Here is a 16,881-nt window from a genome sequence, read left to right as displayed (position 1 = left end):
TAAATTACAAAAATAGGGAGATAGATCTTTGCAAACGATATCATGTGATAATCTTACAGAATATCCACAAAATCTTTACCAATATATTTATTCTGTTCATGGAATTGATATGAGATGACTTTAAGATTTGCAAAGCTCAGGGAGAGTATATCCCTAATAACCTGTTAATGATTATATATGTGTGTGGCACTCTTTTCCTTTATGAGTTTTTCTAATTTGGTTTCTCATATAAGGTTTTAATGGGGCAATATCAATACAAGCATATATATGCCATATCATTTTCTCCTAATTTTTTCCACTGGGTTTTTAAAGAGTTTTCAATTGCATATTACAATTATTCTTTTCCTCATATTTTTCCCACATAGTTTTTGGAGGAATCTTCGATTTAGTTTATACAGAAGTCATCATTGATCATGGGGAGTGTTGTGAACGAGATCAACAAATGGCCGCCTTTTCACGTAGGGTTGCCTGTTCGGAAGAGATGCCTTCTGAACAGGCACCAACGTGACCCTTATCATGTATATTATGTACATGGGTCAATGGATTGAATGAATCTCTTTGTTTTGCTCTCTCAATCTTTCTCTCTTTACATTTTCACTCGAACAGTTCTGACATGTGGATTGCTAACTTACACGAGCTCTATCCATGGATAGTTTTTTTTTTTGAAAATATTCCATTCCTTCAAGTAACCATGTCTGCTTCATTCCCCTTAATTCATGTAAAAAGTCATGAAATTTGCCTGTGGCATTGGGCATCTTAGTTGTGATTGGTAGTCTGGGTGCCTATGTGTTGGATGCAAGGTTTACAAATTTATTTTATAGTTCAAATCCAGGACCTACCGAATTTTTGAAATTTTCAAATATCGGAAAATCCGCTCAAAATTCGATGAGAATTCTGCCAAATTCACTTGATCAAATTTGTAAAATTCGGTGAGAATTCGACTGAACCGACCATTTGGTAATAGCTTGAATTCAACCAAAAACCGACTGCATTTTCTGAATTTTCTGTATTGAATGCATTTCAAATGAATTCTTTAAAAACCGTTTGGTTTTCCCGATTTACCGAGCGTATTTCCTGAATTGTAGTAAAGTTAAAAAAAACTCAAAAAATAGCTCAAACTTGTAAAATCAATAACTAATTCATCTGAGCTTCAAATCAAGTGAAACAAATTTTGTTGGTTTCCTTTTAACATGATCTACATGATAAAAGTATTAATACTCATAAAAAATTTGAATATTTTTTGTGAGAAAATGTATTTGCTAAACCTAGTTAAATGCATAGTTAATTCTTTGCTAATCCAAAAATGATGAAAACAATATTTTTATTCTTCTTACATGATCCTATGTCTTTTAAAAATACATGAACTCATTAAATAGCTATTGTAACATGCATTATTGAGTAAATGCATTGCAACTAGATTAATTCATAACTCACCCATCATACCTCCAAAATTAGTGAAATCACTTTTATTAGTTTAATTATACTATGATTTATGTAGGAAAAATAATAGTAGACACGAAAAAAGTTAATTACAGTGATGTTTTTTAACATGTTCACTTTATGCTTGTGAACTTTGTAAAAATCATAGAAAAATTACTAAAACTTTAAATAAAGTGAAACCAATTTTAAAGATCCTCTTAAGATACTATCTACATAAAAAAATATATTTGCATGTTAAGATTTTTTTTAACATGATGGACCAAATAATCCTGTTCATACGGCCTATTTTAGCATTTTCTTTTTTTTCAAACTTCCTCATTATGAAATATGATGCAAATGATATTGTTTTTTTTCAGAAGGTCTTAGAATTGTCTCTAGTGTTTTTAGAATTTTTTTATGATTTTTTTTTATTTTTTGTATTTTTAAATTGAAATTCGAAAACCAATCAAATTCAAAATATGCGAACTAAATTGGCCATATATCCTGAATATCGGGTGAGCCGGGATGCAGGCCAGCCCAAGGTGGATGCATCCTCCGGTGTTTGGTTGGCTGGTTTGATGTTGGCCTGGCTCTGTTGTGCTCCTGTTTGGTTGACTTGAAATGTAGTTGGGTGGGGGCATGGGCACGCCCAGCGGGCCAGGTCATGCTATTTGGTTGGGTTCAGATGTGTGCATGTGCTTACCCTGTTCCAAAGAATGGTGAGCCTACCACTATCGTGGGTTGTTCTACTGTGTCTATGTGTTGTCGGGAAGAATAGTGAGCGTAACCCCACTGTGAGACTTGCTGTGAAAATGGCCAAGTCCTAATACCTGTATGTGAGGTGCACTTGCAAATTTTTTAAGTTTTTAACTAACCAGTTCCTGGATTAAGAAGGAATAATAATGCACAAATTTACTCCAAATGATTGGGGAGGGAGCGGTAACCTTGACAAGGCACCAGGTGCAGCCGAGCAGTGTTAACCGCACCTGACCGTCCACCTGCAGGGACACTCGCTATATTGCCGCGGCCTAGGTCGGGAGCGAAGCCCAAATCCTCCCATCGGCATTGATGGATCCACCTTGGTGCATGGGTATGTAATTATATACCTAATTTTTTTTAGAAAAAATCGATTATATGTAGTATATATTAGACATACGTAGTACACAGCTAATTAGAACAAAAACTCACCACCTTAGCCTTTCATCGGACATCTATTGTCGGCCCATCTTCACTTCTGCATACTCTCATTAGCCTGCGGCCCACGCACGCACGTACCTAGTCATTCACCGGCTCAATTACCCTTCGATAATTCGCTCCCTCACAATCTTACATGTCCAGTCCAAAAATTCTAGGTCCGCCACTGCCCATCGGGCCTAGGCCTGAGAAATCTTGGCTACGGATGCAACTCAGCTAACCAAACACAGTGACCCTGCACTGTTTAGGCCTAGCTAGGGGTGAGACACCCAACCAAATACACCCTTAAACATGCATAGCACACTACCAGTCAAAACTTTTTATTTCCAATATCACTCTTGCAAGTGACAAATTCTGATAACACCAAACTGTACAGAGAATGAAAAGAAACCTTCCAGCCAAAGAAAAAGCCCACTCACACATGCCTTTTATAAGTCGACAGTGGCCCTTTGCCCTCTCAAATCAGCACTATGCTCCAACAAAGGCTTGGTTAGCCACGCCTCATACTTCCATAAAAATCCCTATATTTCATATGTGATCCCAACTTTCAGCAGCTGATCTTTCGGAATGGACAATGCCTTGTGCCCCTCAGGCAAGTTCTTCCTCAAGAACGTATAGATATAGTTGACAACCACGACCTTCAAGATTGATGACTTGGGCCCTGCCGACACATTGGCCTCTCCCATCAGATACACCACCCCTCGCTCCACCTCTCTGTCAATCAACTGCTTCTCCTCCTCGACTGTCTGATTCGCATGGAAAGTGATCCTCCCCGAGTGGCTGCTCACCCGCGGTTGGGTCGCCTCCTCGCTGTGCACGGCAGGTTGCGTGGATCGCCTTGGCCTCGTCTGCGCTTCTGAAACCTCAGCGGCGGAGCTGGTTTCGTCATTCTCCGCTTTGCTCTGCGCGAACGCGATCTCCTCCTGGATGAACATCTTGAGCCTGTCCACAAGGAACCCTGCAAACTCCTTGGGCTCCTCCAGCATGTCGCTGTACCCGTACCGGGCCACGCACCGAAACATCCGGTGCTCCCTCGGACCGACCTGCCGGAAGAGGAGCCTCTCCGCAGGCACAACGTGCGGGATCGGCAGGTGCTTGATCGACATGAACACAAAGATGGAGTGCACAGATGGTATCTTCTTGATCAGGCGAGGGAACACTGGGGGAATACCCTGGACGAGCTCCGTGTACAGAAGTGCCACCCCAGGGATCCGCCGCACATCGTTCTTCTCGAGCAGAGTTGTCATTTCGTTGGTAGGCACAACGTGGTCGAGTTCGTACCAGTACCTCTTGACATGGACATAGTGCCATGTCGCCATCAGGGTCATGAGGACCAGCGCGAAGCAGAACGGAAGGTACCCGCCCTGGATGAACTTTGACAGTATGGAAGAGAGGTAGATCAGTTCTGTGAAACCAAACACGACGTAGAACAGAAGGACGAAGATGATGTGCTTCTTCCATATGAGGAGCATCACAATGGTCATCAGATGGGTGGTGATTGAGAATGTGGTCACCACACAGATCCCTGCGAGTCACCAAGATCAGATCAGTTGAATGCTTTCGGTGTTCTACTCAAAGCCTCAAGCACAAAGGTCTCATCCTTCACTAGGGGCTTGCTTACCGTAAGCATTGCCGATGCTGGTGGTCGTTCTGAATGCGATTGTGACTATGATGCTCGCCAATCCCATCATGAAGTTCACCTCAGGAATGTACACCTGCCCCTCGTACTGCTTTGAGGTGTGGATCACTTGGACCCTGGGCAGACAACCGAGCGACAGCGCCTTGGAGAGGATGGCAAATGCACCAGAGAGCATAGCTTGGCTTGCAATAATAGCAGCAAGAATTGCAACGATGAAGGTTGGCCAGAACAAAGGTGCTGCACCAGCAAAGGGAGTCATTTAATTTGTTGTGTGTTCATAACGTAAGTCATTTTCAAGAAGCAAAGCTGCAGTATTAATTCTTTTAATACCTGGGATGGATCTGTAGAAGGTATCTCCAACGTTCTCTGGAAATTTCCTCAAGTATGCTGCCTGCCCGATGTAACATAGTGCCACTGACGGGAACAATATACCGTTGAAGCTGATCTGCAAGAGAAAATTCAGAAACCACTGTAAAGATGCTTCTGTTCTGGGACCTGGGGGACAAACTCCTACTTTTGAAAACTAGATGCAGAGTTGACTGTGATAAATAGTGAAGCGAAAGCACATGTGCATTTTGGCCATTACCTGAACCGCCCTGATGTTGAAATGTCCCAGGTCAGCAAACATTCCTTCTGTGCCTGTTGCATATGACGGTGAATTCAGATTATAGCCTTGCAGGTCATGGAATCAGTTTCAGTTGCATTTCAAGTCAGAAAGGTTACCTGTGACGCACAAGATAATACCACCAAGAGAAACCCATCCTTCCTTCCCGTTCCTTTTGAAGTATTTTACTATGTACCACGGATTAACGGCCCTCAGAACACCGATGTCGTGAACGACGAGGTTGTACATTCCGGTACCAGCAATCAGAAGGAACCACACCGAGATGATAGGAGCGAAGGTGTACCCGACCTTGTCGGTCCCAAAACGCTGGACTGAGAAGAGCATGAACAGAATTGCCACAGAGATCCAGACTACTTCCGCTGTACGAAAAACGACGACCGGAGTGTTAGATGTGAGATCACAGGGTGACAATTGGTCATGGACCATGCCAGTTCTTTAAACTTACTCTGAGTCAGTCTTGGCGCTTTTTCTCTGATCCCACTCACTGCAGAGAGCACTGCAGCACATCCATGAACAAAAACGCATTAATATTCTGCAAAATGGTTACAACATGATCATACTGCTGACTCTCCATTTGCTGTCTCCATTACCAGATATTGCCGGGGTCAAGGTTCCGTCGCCCATCACCATGGATGTGCCAAGGATTGTGAGGGTGAAGAGTGCAATCTTGGCCGCCTTGCTAGATTCAAGCTTCTGCTTCAACCACTGTGCCCTCCTCAGCTGCGAGCTCGGCGCTTCTATGCTGTAATTTGACACCATTGCGTCCTCTGCCTGCTGGTTCGGGATCAGCCTGATCTTCGCGTACCGCGATATCAGCGAATAGAGTGCAAACGTGCCACCTATAATAGCAGTTAGTTGTTTATAAATAACCAACAAAGCGGCAGGAATATAGTAAGTGCTTCAGAGCATATATAATGTTGTGCTCAGATGAGGTGCTTATAGAAAAAAATTAGGTTTCCTTCTTTTCTCAACTGTATTGGCACAGGTACTTAGACGGAAGGTAAGGTGCTTACTTAAGAACCAATACTTATACTAGTACTAACAAGATAGTTAATATATTTAAGTATTTGTAGTCTTTGTTTGTATTGAAAATTATAATTTTTATATGGGTTGTTCTACGGTACTCATCTTACCTCCTACAAAGTAAGGTGAATATTAAATCTCGACCATCCATCGATCAAGAACAAGTTTGGCCATTGAAGTATCTACCTAGTATGGTAAGTAATCAGCTATTTGTAGAAGAGAACGTTTTAAAGGAATTCAATTCTCTTTCTAATATTAATACATGAGCAATTAATTACACCAATCATGCATTTACATGTTGAGTGACGAATTTATTCTCTTGATCTAAGTTAGATATATACGTGGGGGCGTGATTCTGTTTTTGAAAATTTGCAACATAGTACTTAAAAACATATTAAGCATGTTATATGTATTGTCAGAAATAATATGTAAATTTATATCAAACTTGCCTTAACACTGAAAGTTCGTTATTTCAATTTCCTATGTGATAATCACACATTGTAATTTATAATTTGCACAACATGTCAAAGGAAAATGGAGTCTCAAGAAAAGAGAGTAACATAGCTCACGTTTGTGCATGCATGACCAAATTTGACATGTATAGCTAACAATAATTACAATCATTATTACTTTCTTTATTTATCTTGTGCTTTAATGGTAATATTATTTTCTTTCCTAATTATACGAAGTGAAAAGTCGATATTATCCTTATATAGTCATTGGTGACCTCTTACCTACTAAGAGGTAATAGTAAATATTAGCCACTAAATCAAGAAAGATTAATGGCTCCTATTGATTTGAATGCACTGTAAAATTTCCAGATGCTTAACACTTGATTTCTTTAAACACCTAACATTGCTCGTGCCCTCAATATATCATGCCCAAATTTCAGAGGTACGAGCTTACCATCTCCATTGTCGTTTGCATACAGCACGATGAAGACGTACTTGAGCATCGGTATTACGATGAGGGTGTAGATGATGAGCGACAAGACGCCCAGCAGGTCGTCGTTGTTCCTGATGCCGTCAGGGAAGGTGCTGGAGTAGACATACAGCGGCGACGTCCCGATGTCGCCGTAGATGATGCCGACGCTCTGGAAAGCGAGATGCAGCGTCCGGGACCAGCTCCCCTGTGCCACCCAAAAGGTAAACAACAGTCAGACTGTTCCATGGCAGATAGAACATTGCTGTACCATGATTGGGAGGTTGCAAGAGGATCATACCTCGGAGCCATGGTACTTGGCGCCAGAGACCTTCTCTGCGTCTCCGAAGAGCGAATCATAGCGTTTGAGACTGAGACGGTTGGTCGACTCTGCGACCCCAGGGTTCTCGACCTCGAGCGACATTTCTGATCTCTTGCTTCTTCTGTCTGTGCACCTCCGAGCACCTTGGAGGCCTTCTTAGGATGTTGGAGTCTGGGGGAATATCAAACTCTAAGCTGCGCCAGTTGCTACCTGCATCTTCCAACTCCCAAGACTTCAGATGATGATGTTGGGAAAGCTATGCATCACTCTTATTTTTACATTTACAAGAAGAGATTGGGTCAACCGAGACAGAAGCTTTAGAGAGGAACAAGAAAAAACCCAGGTTCCTTTGGTGCCAAGCAATGGATGAATGGAGTAATTTAAAGAGCCAAGATACATTGGGCAACGGTGCCGGCGCTTGGTGAATCAGCAGCATAATTGTAATCGACAGGGTGCAATAATGCACAGTTTAGTCAAAAACTCGTAGTGAATCTGCCTCGTGATTGTACTATTCTAATATCACTAAATGAGTAGAGTCGATATGAGATCAATTCTAGAATCGCTGGATCCAGAAGGGAGATACACAAAATTGACAGCAGAGCCAGCTCAGAATATGTATGCTATTCTAGTATTTACGTATGCAAATAGAAAAGTTCCTTTTCAGCGAGAGTTTTTTTTCTTTTGCCTTTTCTGAAACATGTTACAGCGAGAGTTTTGTAAAGTGATATGTGGGGTCCATCATCCATGCATCACTCACTTACAGGGTCCAGACATCAGTCACTGAAGTCACAATTTGTTGTGCACAGCAGTTTTCCTATTCCTAGCATGGAAACTGCTTATGATTTTTATTGAAGCCCGATTGGAATGAAACCACTTCATACTTCAAAAGTCCTTCAAGTAATTTCTATTAATTGTTTCCAAACATATACTACATTTATTCTTTTTTAATGTCATTTTAGTCTTCGACACTAGAACAAGATTACAATAAATTATTTCATTCATGACATGTTTACCACTCTCAATTTCTCTCACATTCAATCAATAACACCTAAGCCATCAATCCATCACACTTTTCAATTCAAATTCTATTTTCAATAGCCTTTAATATGGGTTTTGAAATTCTATTTTCCAATAGCCTTTAATATGGTCGTTTGCTAAAACACTACCTTAAAAATCTAAGGTGGCATCTATTTGGAAATAAAATCAAGTTCTTAAAAATAACATATATTTAAGAAATAGACATAAACTTTTTTTAAAAAAATAGAGAAGATACTCATTCTAGTAGTATAATCGCATATACTTGAACTCTGAGTGTAGCTGATGCACATAAATATAAATTATTAAGAGTCACATGGTGTAAGTTTAGTTTTTAATGGTTTTTCCACAGACCCTTTTGGGTAGTGTACACCGCCGAAGGCCAAGCTGATAACAAAATTATCTCATTAATTTAACTGCTAATCAGACCGTAAATTTACCCCATTGCCTTGACCCCCCAACTCCCAAGCCCCAGGCTTCCACACTTGCTGACACGTGGGCCGGAACACTCCGGACTGAATCATTTTCACATGTACACAATCTCTCCAAGAATTATTTTTTTTGTTAGTGAGTGATAAGAGCTACAGAGAGTGAGAAAATAGGAAGAACTCTCTTGTGTATGCCATCTTCGAAAACAGAAAATGATTCAAGCAAAGCAATACTTATACATGCCATTTTTTTAGGAGAAAAAGGATGGACGCACAGCGAGGATCATGAAACGAAGGCTAACTGAAGCAGAAGATGCCGGCGGCGCCGCCGAGGTTCAGCCAACCGGCCGCCGTCCCTGGCCGGCGAGCTGTTTGGTCCGAGCTGAAGTGGGAGGGACAAAGGAGACAGAAAGGTGAAGCTGTGATATGAGGCCGCTTGCACCGGAGGGAGGAGGCTTCTTTATATAGAGCGGCCTGTAAAGAGCCAAAACAAACGTCGGGAAGCTTTCAGTGGGGAGACTTCCTCCAGATGTCCGTGGAAGACAGTAAAGAAACATGAATAATGCAGCGCAGTGTCTTATTGGGTGCAGTGGCGGTATACAGAAAAAGAGCGAGTTGCGGAGATCAGAGATGTTTCCTAGTCTTCGGCTGCCAAAGACTTCTTTTCATCCGTACAATAATTGATGCAAATAAAAATTTTACTAGTCCTACTACTATCGTTTTCTTTTGTGGAGATAAATTTATTTATCTGTCTTCTGATACTCTGTCCACTCTTTTTTATTTGGCGTAGTAGATTTGAGGCCATCAAACTTGCTTAAGTTTAAATGTTAAGCAGCTATGTTTAAAACTATCCAGAATGACTATATATTCTTCATGGTTATCCAGAATGACTATATATTCTTCATGGTTTTCAACACTGTAAGTGTGTATTTGGATCAATGTGATTACTTCAGAAATTTCTGGGATTTAGTTCAAATTTCCATGATTGGATGCAAATCCCCCTATCCAAACAGGTTTAAAATTGAAAAAAACATTGGCAACAGCTCTTCCAGCTAGGTTTTTAATGTTTCATGGGGAAGATGTCAGCTTTTTTTTTTTTTTTTGGTGACAATGTTTTCAGGTCATATTGAGCACTCAGTTATGGGCATTATGGGCAATTCCTGGAGCATGCAGGCTTTACATCTTGTAGTCTGATTTTAAATGGACTAGTCATTGGGCCCGCAAATATGCGGGTGTCAGCTAAGAGCTGTGGGAGGTGACCGACGTGTATGGCACCTAGCGCGCTAGGTAGGCGGGCTCGCGAGCCAAAGACGAAACGCGGGAGCGGGATTTTCGAGAGCAGAACACATGCGAGCGGAGTAGTGGAGATTGAGTAGCATAAGGTGAGTAATTTCTGTGAACTTTAGGGGTAGTCTGCAAGACTGTAGGCAGGACGTCCTGCCTGTGCGAGAATCACTACGTATTTTTTAAGTATTAAAGATAAAAGGAAAAGAATAAAACCGACTGGATTGTCAAGAGCAGAGTTTGTATCCTTTTATTTTCAAGACAGTTTCTAACATTATTTATATTTAGTCTAGACTATAGACTGCTAATTAGATTGAATCAGGTTTTATTTGACAGGACTTCAACTTCTAGCTCCATATGAGATCTTGAGTTAGTAAGCTAAGATAACATGATTTAAATCTCGATTTTTAGATTGAACTAGAAATAAAATAGCTCACGCAAACACATTCGATGTACACATAGCTCTAGCTCTACGAATTTTTAAAACTAGGAATACCTTACTCTAAACATTCTTGGGACACTATAAAAAACTATTTCAGAGACAAGTTGTAACCTATTTTCAGAGACGTTTAGCCCACCCGCCTCTGGTTGAACGACTTTGGAAATGGATAATTTCCACAAGGCGCTAAAGAGATCGCCTCTGAAAACCTATTACAAGAGGCAGTTATAAATAACTGTCCCTAGAAATAACTATCTAGTACCCAGAGGTGGTTCACATTAGAAATCGCCTGTGATAATGGATAATAGCTTATCTTAAAAAAATGATAACTTTTTCATACGAACTCGGATGAGGATAAACTTTATATGAAAACTATAGCCCTCGACAAGATTTACAACTTTGCAGTTTATTTTTTTTTTCATTTAGTATCATTTTAGGAATCTAAACTTTATTGGAGTCATTTACCGTGTGTTTGGTTCGATGGATATGGCCATCCAGAAGATGGCCATCCACCAAAAGGTGTTGTTTGGTTGGCGGCTTGGATGATCCAATAGTATACTTCTTGGTACGCCGGCACCTTGGAGCCTTGGTGACTTATCGGCAAGCTTATTGACCGTCCAACTTGGTATGGAGCGGCAGCAAGGCAATTGTGTGGGGGACATGGAGACCCTTGCTTTTGTGGCTCAAGCTCCAAAGTGATCACGGTGGTGAGGAACCAGAAGAGAGGCTAGTAGTGAGATCTTGCCTTGGTAGCTTGGTGGCTCATCTGGGTGGAGGCCTTATCTTTGTGACTTGGTGGCTCAAAGGCCGTGACCGGATGCCGACTGGGAGCATATCCTTTATGGAGCTCCAACGTGTTCTAGGGGTGGTATTCATGCCATCGATACCAATAAGGAGAGGTAATTAGATGCATTGGCAAAAAGTATCATTTTATCATCTATATGTGTTGATGCACTCAATCGTGTTTATTCTCTTACCAATGCACATGATATTTGGAATTGTCTCATTGAAAATACATGAAGGAACAAAGAAAGTGCATAATGAGAAATATCATGTGCTTGTTACAAGTGGAGAAGAACATCAAGAAGATCAATGCCAAGATTGATCACCCAATCTCCATGAAGGACTTGGTTAAAACAATTGATCATATCAAGAAGGAGAAGAAGAAGACCAAAAACAAGAGGGAAACATGGGGAAGAGCCAAGGCATTCGCAAGCATAGGAAGATGGGTGAGTAATGATGAAGATTCAAACTCAAGCGATGAGAGCATCACCATCCATTCCTCCAAGAGAAGTTTTTCCTCAAGGTCATCATCACACAAGTCGTCTCGCAAACAATCTCATAAGTGTCTTATGACTAAAGGTATGGATAGCGATGTAAGTGATGTTGAATCTGATGATGATTCTCCCTCCTATAATGAACTCTTTAATTTGATCAATGAGCAACAAAGGGCCCTTAATAAACAATATAAAGAGCTTAAGAAATTCAATGCATTTAATGACATTCATGCTATATTTGTTTCTAATTATGAACAATTATTATGCAAATTCAATTTACTAAACAAGGAGCATGAACAGCTTAAAGATAAATTTAAGTGCATTGAATCTCAAACTAAGGTCCTTTTGAAGCAATCTACCTCTTTATTTAATTACAATCATAAGGTAGATGCTTACACGTCTTATGATGATTTAATTGATTTATCTAGCTCATCCCTTTATAATGAGATTTGTGTTAAGAATGTTACTGTAGAATCATCTAACAACCTCATTACACAAGAAAATGATGAGCTCAAGCAAGAAGTGGAGAAGCTCAAGAAGGACTTGGTGAGTTTAAAGGGCAAATGACATGTCCAACCTTCTCAAGATAACTATGCTTTCATGGTGAAGAAGCTTGTGGAGGGATCAACCATGACATGCTTCAAATGCCATCAAGAAGGCCACAAGTCATTCCAATGCAAGCAAGTCAAGAAAGAGACTAAGGAGAAGAAGAAGATGGCAAACCTCTCCAACAAGACGCCCAACCTCTACACCAAGCCTAACTACAAGAACAAGATCAAGAGCAACCACTACAACCTCAAGAAGAAGGAAAATGGCAAGGTGGTTGCACACATGGTTGGGAAGAAGGATCGGAGGTGAAACCAACCCATTTGGGTGCCCAAGAAAGTCATCACCAACATGAAGGGACTCCAATCGGTTTAGGTTCTAGAGAAGACTTGAAGCCCAATGTGGCTATAGGGATTTGGAGGCTTAGCTTACAAGATGAAGTGAAGATTCAAGCAAAGAAGTCAAGTGTACAAGATGGGTGTATTGATGAAGATCATAATAATCACATACCCAAATTCTCATCCAAAGGTAAAAAGAGTTAAATGAGCTAAATGCAAAAATCTCTTAATTATTGTCTTTTTACCTCATCTAGGGTTGTATGTACTTATTTCAAGTTATTTCAATGCATAGTATAGGTTTTCATATAGTAGGTTGGTTGTGTTTATCTCTAACCCATGAGCAACCTATATGGTTTATTAGTTGTAGGTTATTTACATTGCACTTGTCTTTCATTTGGTATCTTTTATGTGCCATGATCCAATGTATAGGATAAATCTCTATTGTTATCAATAACAAATGCATATATCTCACTAGTATTCAACACTTGTATGCACACATTTAGGGGAAGTATATCCTATAGGTTGTGATTTTGAGACTAACATATGTTACAAGTTGTATCTCTTGTAGTCTCATTGAGCAATCAATATGTCCCTGGAAGTATGCAATGGTTAAATACTTCAATTGATATCACTATCAAATCTTTGCTTATTTAAGCTACCTCTATGAATAATATAGCTTAAACTTCCTATCTTGACATATTATCTAGTTGTGCATATATTTCTTTCTCATCATATGCATGCACACATATAGGGGGAGTTTAGACTATATTATGTGAGTTTCATGAATTATGATCAGTGTGCTTTGATAGCTTTCAATTGGTATCATTACAATTGGTATCATTTTTTGGATCATAATTTGTGAAGCTCTCTCCCAAGTGCTCTAATATTTTTTCCTTTTAAGTTCAACATGTGCATCTAGTCCTTTTTGGAAGATTGTTAACAAAGAGGGAGAAATTTGACGACCAAAGCAAGGAATGCAAGATGAACGATGTGGGGAGATTGTAGCAAAGTGCAAGATACATGAAGGTTAATAAAGGGGGAGAAGCTCTTGCTTAGGTCAATCAAGGGAGATAGTGGCAATAGGAGAAAGGGGGAGCTACAACATAAGGGGGACAAAGTGGTAAGAACATACATCGAAGCAAAGAGGTATGGTTTTGAAACTTCTTGAATTCATGTAGATCTCAATTGGTATCATTTGCCTCTTGCTTTGGTTGTGTTGTCATTAATCACCAAAAATAGGGAGATTGTAGCGAAAATGGCCCTATTAGGTCATGATTGTGATTTTGGTGATTAATGACAATATAGTCAATGAGACTAACATGTTTGTGAAGAATATATGTAAGTAGGTCTCATAGATGCAATACATGAAGAAGCCACTGAAGCCGAGACAAAGTTTTGTTGAATTGGAAAAAGTCCCAGGAAAAATGACTACACCGGATGATCCAATGTTCACATAGTTGAACACACCGGAGCATTGTGTTCAGAGGCATTTGATGTCACCGGAAAGTCCGGTGCCAAGTGTTTGCTAAACACCGGAGTATTTCTTAGTGACACGTGGGCAAAATGGACACAAGTGTTACGCCGGATGGTCTGGTGCTACGGAAGTGCACACACCGGACAATGAACAATGCAAAGATGAAGAAGAAACAAAAGACCCCACCAGATAGTCCGGTGATTTATTTGAACACATTGGAGGAAAGCACCGGAGCACTGTTGACAAAGGGGAGAATGCAGTGACCTCATCGGAAGGTCCGGTGCTCTGAAGATGTGTACACCGGAGCATATTTTCCAGAGATGGTTGCATTGGCTCGACTGGCTGAGGATAACTCACCAGATGGTCCGCTGATGAAGTGATGTGCACCGGGAATACACCGGAGCAATTTACACAGAGAAGAAGTTGGCTCGGATGGTTAAGGTATATCCACTGGAATGTCTGGTGATGATGTTGCAGTATATACCGGAGTATATGGTGTTTGCAGAGATTTAAGTGGGGTTCCCACGGCTAGTTTGTGAGAGTGTACTCACCGGATGATCTGGTGTTAGTACTATTGTTCTCACCGAATCATCCGGTGTTAACATCTTTTTTGAGCTGTTGGGTTAACGGCTAGTGTGCGAGTTTGAGGCTATAAATACCTCTCCACTCAGTCTTTTGAGTGTGATAGAGTCCAGAGAAGTTCATATACACCTGAGAATATATCCAAGCCACCAAAGTGCTTAAAGTGATCATCCAAGGCGATTAAGCACAATATTAGTGAGTGATTAGTACTTTTAGGCCTAGAGAGTGAGTTGCTAGGTGATTGCTGCCTAGAGAGTGGATTAAGGAGTGATCCAACAGTGTACTTTTTGGTACGCTAGCACCTTGAAGTCTTGGTGACTCGCCGGTAAGCTTGTTGACCCTCCAACTTGGTGTGGAAAGGCGGCAAGGCAATTGTGCGGGGACACGGAGACCCTTGCCTTTGTGGCTCAAGCTCCGAAGAACTGGAAGAGAGGCTAGTGGTGAGACATTGCCTTGGTGGCTTGGTGGCTCATCTGGGTGGAGGCCTTTGTTTTTGTGACTTGGTGGCTCAAAGGCCGTGACCGGGTACCGACCGGGAGCATATCCTTTGTGGAGCTCCAACGTATTCTAGGGGTGGTATTTATGCCATCGATACCACAGGAAAAAAATCCTTATACCGAGTTTGCTCTCTCTACCTTATTTACGTTTTCGCATTTAGATACTTGCAATTTACCTTCTTAAATAGGTTGTAAGCGCTTTGATCGGTAGAGTAGACACACTAGATAAACCTAGAACATATTTAGATAGAAATTGATATAGATTTATCTTGTGTTATTTTTGGAGCCGAAATAGTTTTAAGTGTTCTAATTCACCCCCCCCCCTCTTAGGACATCACCCATCCTTTCAGGGAGAGCTCCGCAGGTAATACTTACAACCGTCCCCTTGCCTCGAGAGGTTTGATCGAGTGGTGCTTTACTATCATTGTTTTCAGATCTTCCCAACGAGGTCATCGACCTGCGGGTTAGGTCACTGATGGCGGTGGACGTCAGGAAACGAGGCCCTCTGTGTATTCCTCTATGCGAGCTCCCTCTGGCGAAGAGGGCTCGGATTAGGCTGGTATGTTTGGTATTTCCTAGAATTTCCTATTCCAAGTTTTTTTCTTGGTCAGGGTTTTATTTTCTTAACTATCTTCAGCATCTTCCCGAGGTCGATGCTCTGAGGCCAATAATCAATGACGTCGATGAGGCCCTTCGGGAGATCGATCGGGAAGCATTTTCCCCTGCCCAGGACGTTCCTGGTCCTAGTTGCGCTACGCACCCAACTGGGGCGGGAGCCAGCCAACTTTCTTAGGGTCCGGTGGTGGTCGAGGGCGGCAGCTCCGCGAGTGATGCCGGTCAGCAGGAGGCCGTCCAGGTGCCCCGTGACTGGTCCTGGACTGACCCGGCATCCTGCAACCAAACCGGGCCCGACCCGGCACCCTACGACTAGATCGGGACCAACCCGGCCCCGCGTGACTAGATCGGGACAGACACGCCATCCCGCGACCAGTTCGGGACTGACTTGGCGTCCTGCGACCAGATCCGTCCTGGCCAAGCGCAGTCCCTCCCTGCCGCCGTGGACCTAGCATCTGTACGGCGCGGGAAGAGGGCAGCAGAAGGGTCGTCGGATGCGGAGGCGTCAAAATGTCCCCGCGAGACCCTGAGCGCCGGCGGCCCACTCGCGGGGTTGTCCTCTCCGACCGGTTGATCTGGCAGTTTTGTGAGGGCCAAGCTGGTGCTCCATCCTTCGTCACAGGGGTAAGATTTTCTGGGCAGGTGTAGATACTTTGAATTGCTCTTGTCTTCTTGATTCCACAACTTTTCTCGTTTGTCGTAGGCCCTCGGCGACCACTGTGACGACCCCCCTGATGGTGCCCCTGCCAGATACCCTGGCGCCTCTGCCAGTGTTGGCTTTGCCCCTTGGCGTATCAACGGTGGCTCCAGGCCCCACGGGCTTGGTCGAGGAGTCTGTTTCGACTCCTGAGTTGCTCTCGTGGGTCGGTCGTTTCCCGACCGCTGTCCGCAAGCTGGTCGAAGAGAAGGAGACGGCGACCAGCAGATGCGTCGAGCTGGAGAAGCAGCTGGCCAAGATGCAGAGGAGGTGTGACGAGCTCTCTCAAGAGAAAACCACGCTAGCCGTCGAGCGCTCCCAGCTCAAGGAGGATGAGCGCACTACCCTCAACATCCTCCGGAAAGCATTTGGAGCGCTGGTGGATCCCTTGGGTAGCCTCGGGCTGGGGGTGATCGAGCCGAAGGATGACCGCACCGCCCGAGCCTAGGCCTACGCCCTTCGGGTCCTTGCGGAGCATTTCTCTGAGCTCCCTGCCACCCTGGCATTGAGGGGCGCGGAGGATGTC

At 42.5% G+C, this 16,881-nt stretch overlaps 1 protein-coding gene across 2 annotated transcripts; it reads right to left on the bottom strand.

Annotated features, from left to right (window-relative positions):
- Positions 1-2,905: 2,905 nt before the first annotated feature.
- On the bottom strand, positions 2,906-9,026 carry LOC133889017 (potassium transporter 1-like). 2 transcript variants are annotated; one of them, XM_062329444.1, is made up of 10 exons: positions 8,882-9,026; positions 7,123-7,353; positions 6,807-7,029; positions 5,468-5,716; positions 5,323-5,373; positions 4,976-5,236; positions 4,839-4,891; positions 4,583-4,697; positions 4,235-4,489; positions 2,906-4,138 (listed from the first exon to the last, which is right to left on the bottom strand). In XM_062329444.1, the coding sequence occupies exons 2-10, from the start codon at positions 7,243-7,245 to the stop codon at positions 3,135-3,137; spliced, it is 2,334 nt and encodes a 777-aa protein (XP_062185428.1). In that variant the 5' UTR covers positions 7,246-7,353; positions 8,882-9,026; the 3' UTR covers positions 2,906-3,134. The 2 variants fall into 2 exon arrangements, with proteins under 2 accessions (XP_062185428.1, XP_062185429.1); XM_062329445.1 differs by lacking the exons at positions 7,123-7,353; positions 8,882-9,026 and having other exon boundaries at positions 6,848-6,986.
- Between the last annotated feature and the right edge of the window lie 7,855 nt (positions 9,027-16,881).

Source organism: Phragmites australis, chromosome 13 (genome assembly GCF_958298935.1).
Source record: "Phragmites australis chromosome 13, lpPhrAust1.1, whole genome shotgun sequence".
NCBI classification, from domain to species: Eukaryota; Viridiplantae; Streptophyta; class Magnoliopsida; order Poales; family Poaceae; genus Phragmites; species Phragmites australis.
Note: the sequence above shows the minus strand (reverse complement) of the source record. Positions and strands in the feature narration are given on the sequence as shown.

Bases quoted from the DNA above. Each gene is read 5' to 3' on its own strand.
- LOC133889017 (XM_062329444.1), bottom strand. From the start codon at position 7,245: ATGTCGCTCGAGGTCGAGAACCCTGGGGTCGCAGAGTCGACCAACCGT. The intron at 5,717-6,806 runs GTAAGCTCGTAC...CTGCTATTATAG, and splicing joins TGCAAACGACAATGGAGATG to GTGGCACGTTTGCACTCTAT. The intron at 4,698-4,838 runs GTAATGGCCAAA...TTTCTCTTGCAG, and splicing joins TCAACATCAGGGCGGTTCAG to ATCAGCTTCAACGGTATATT.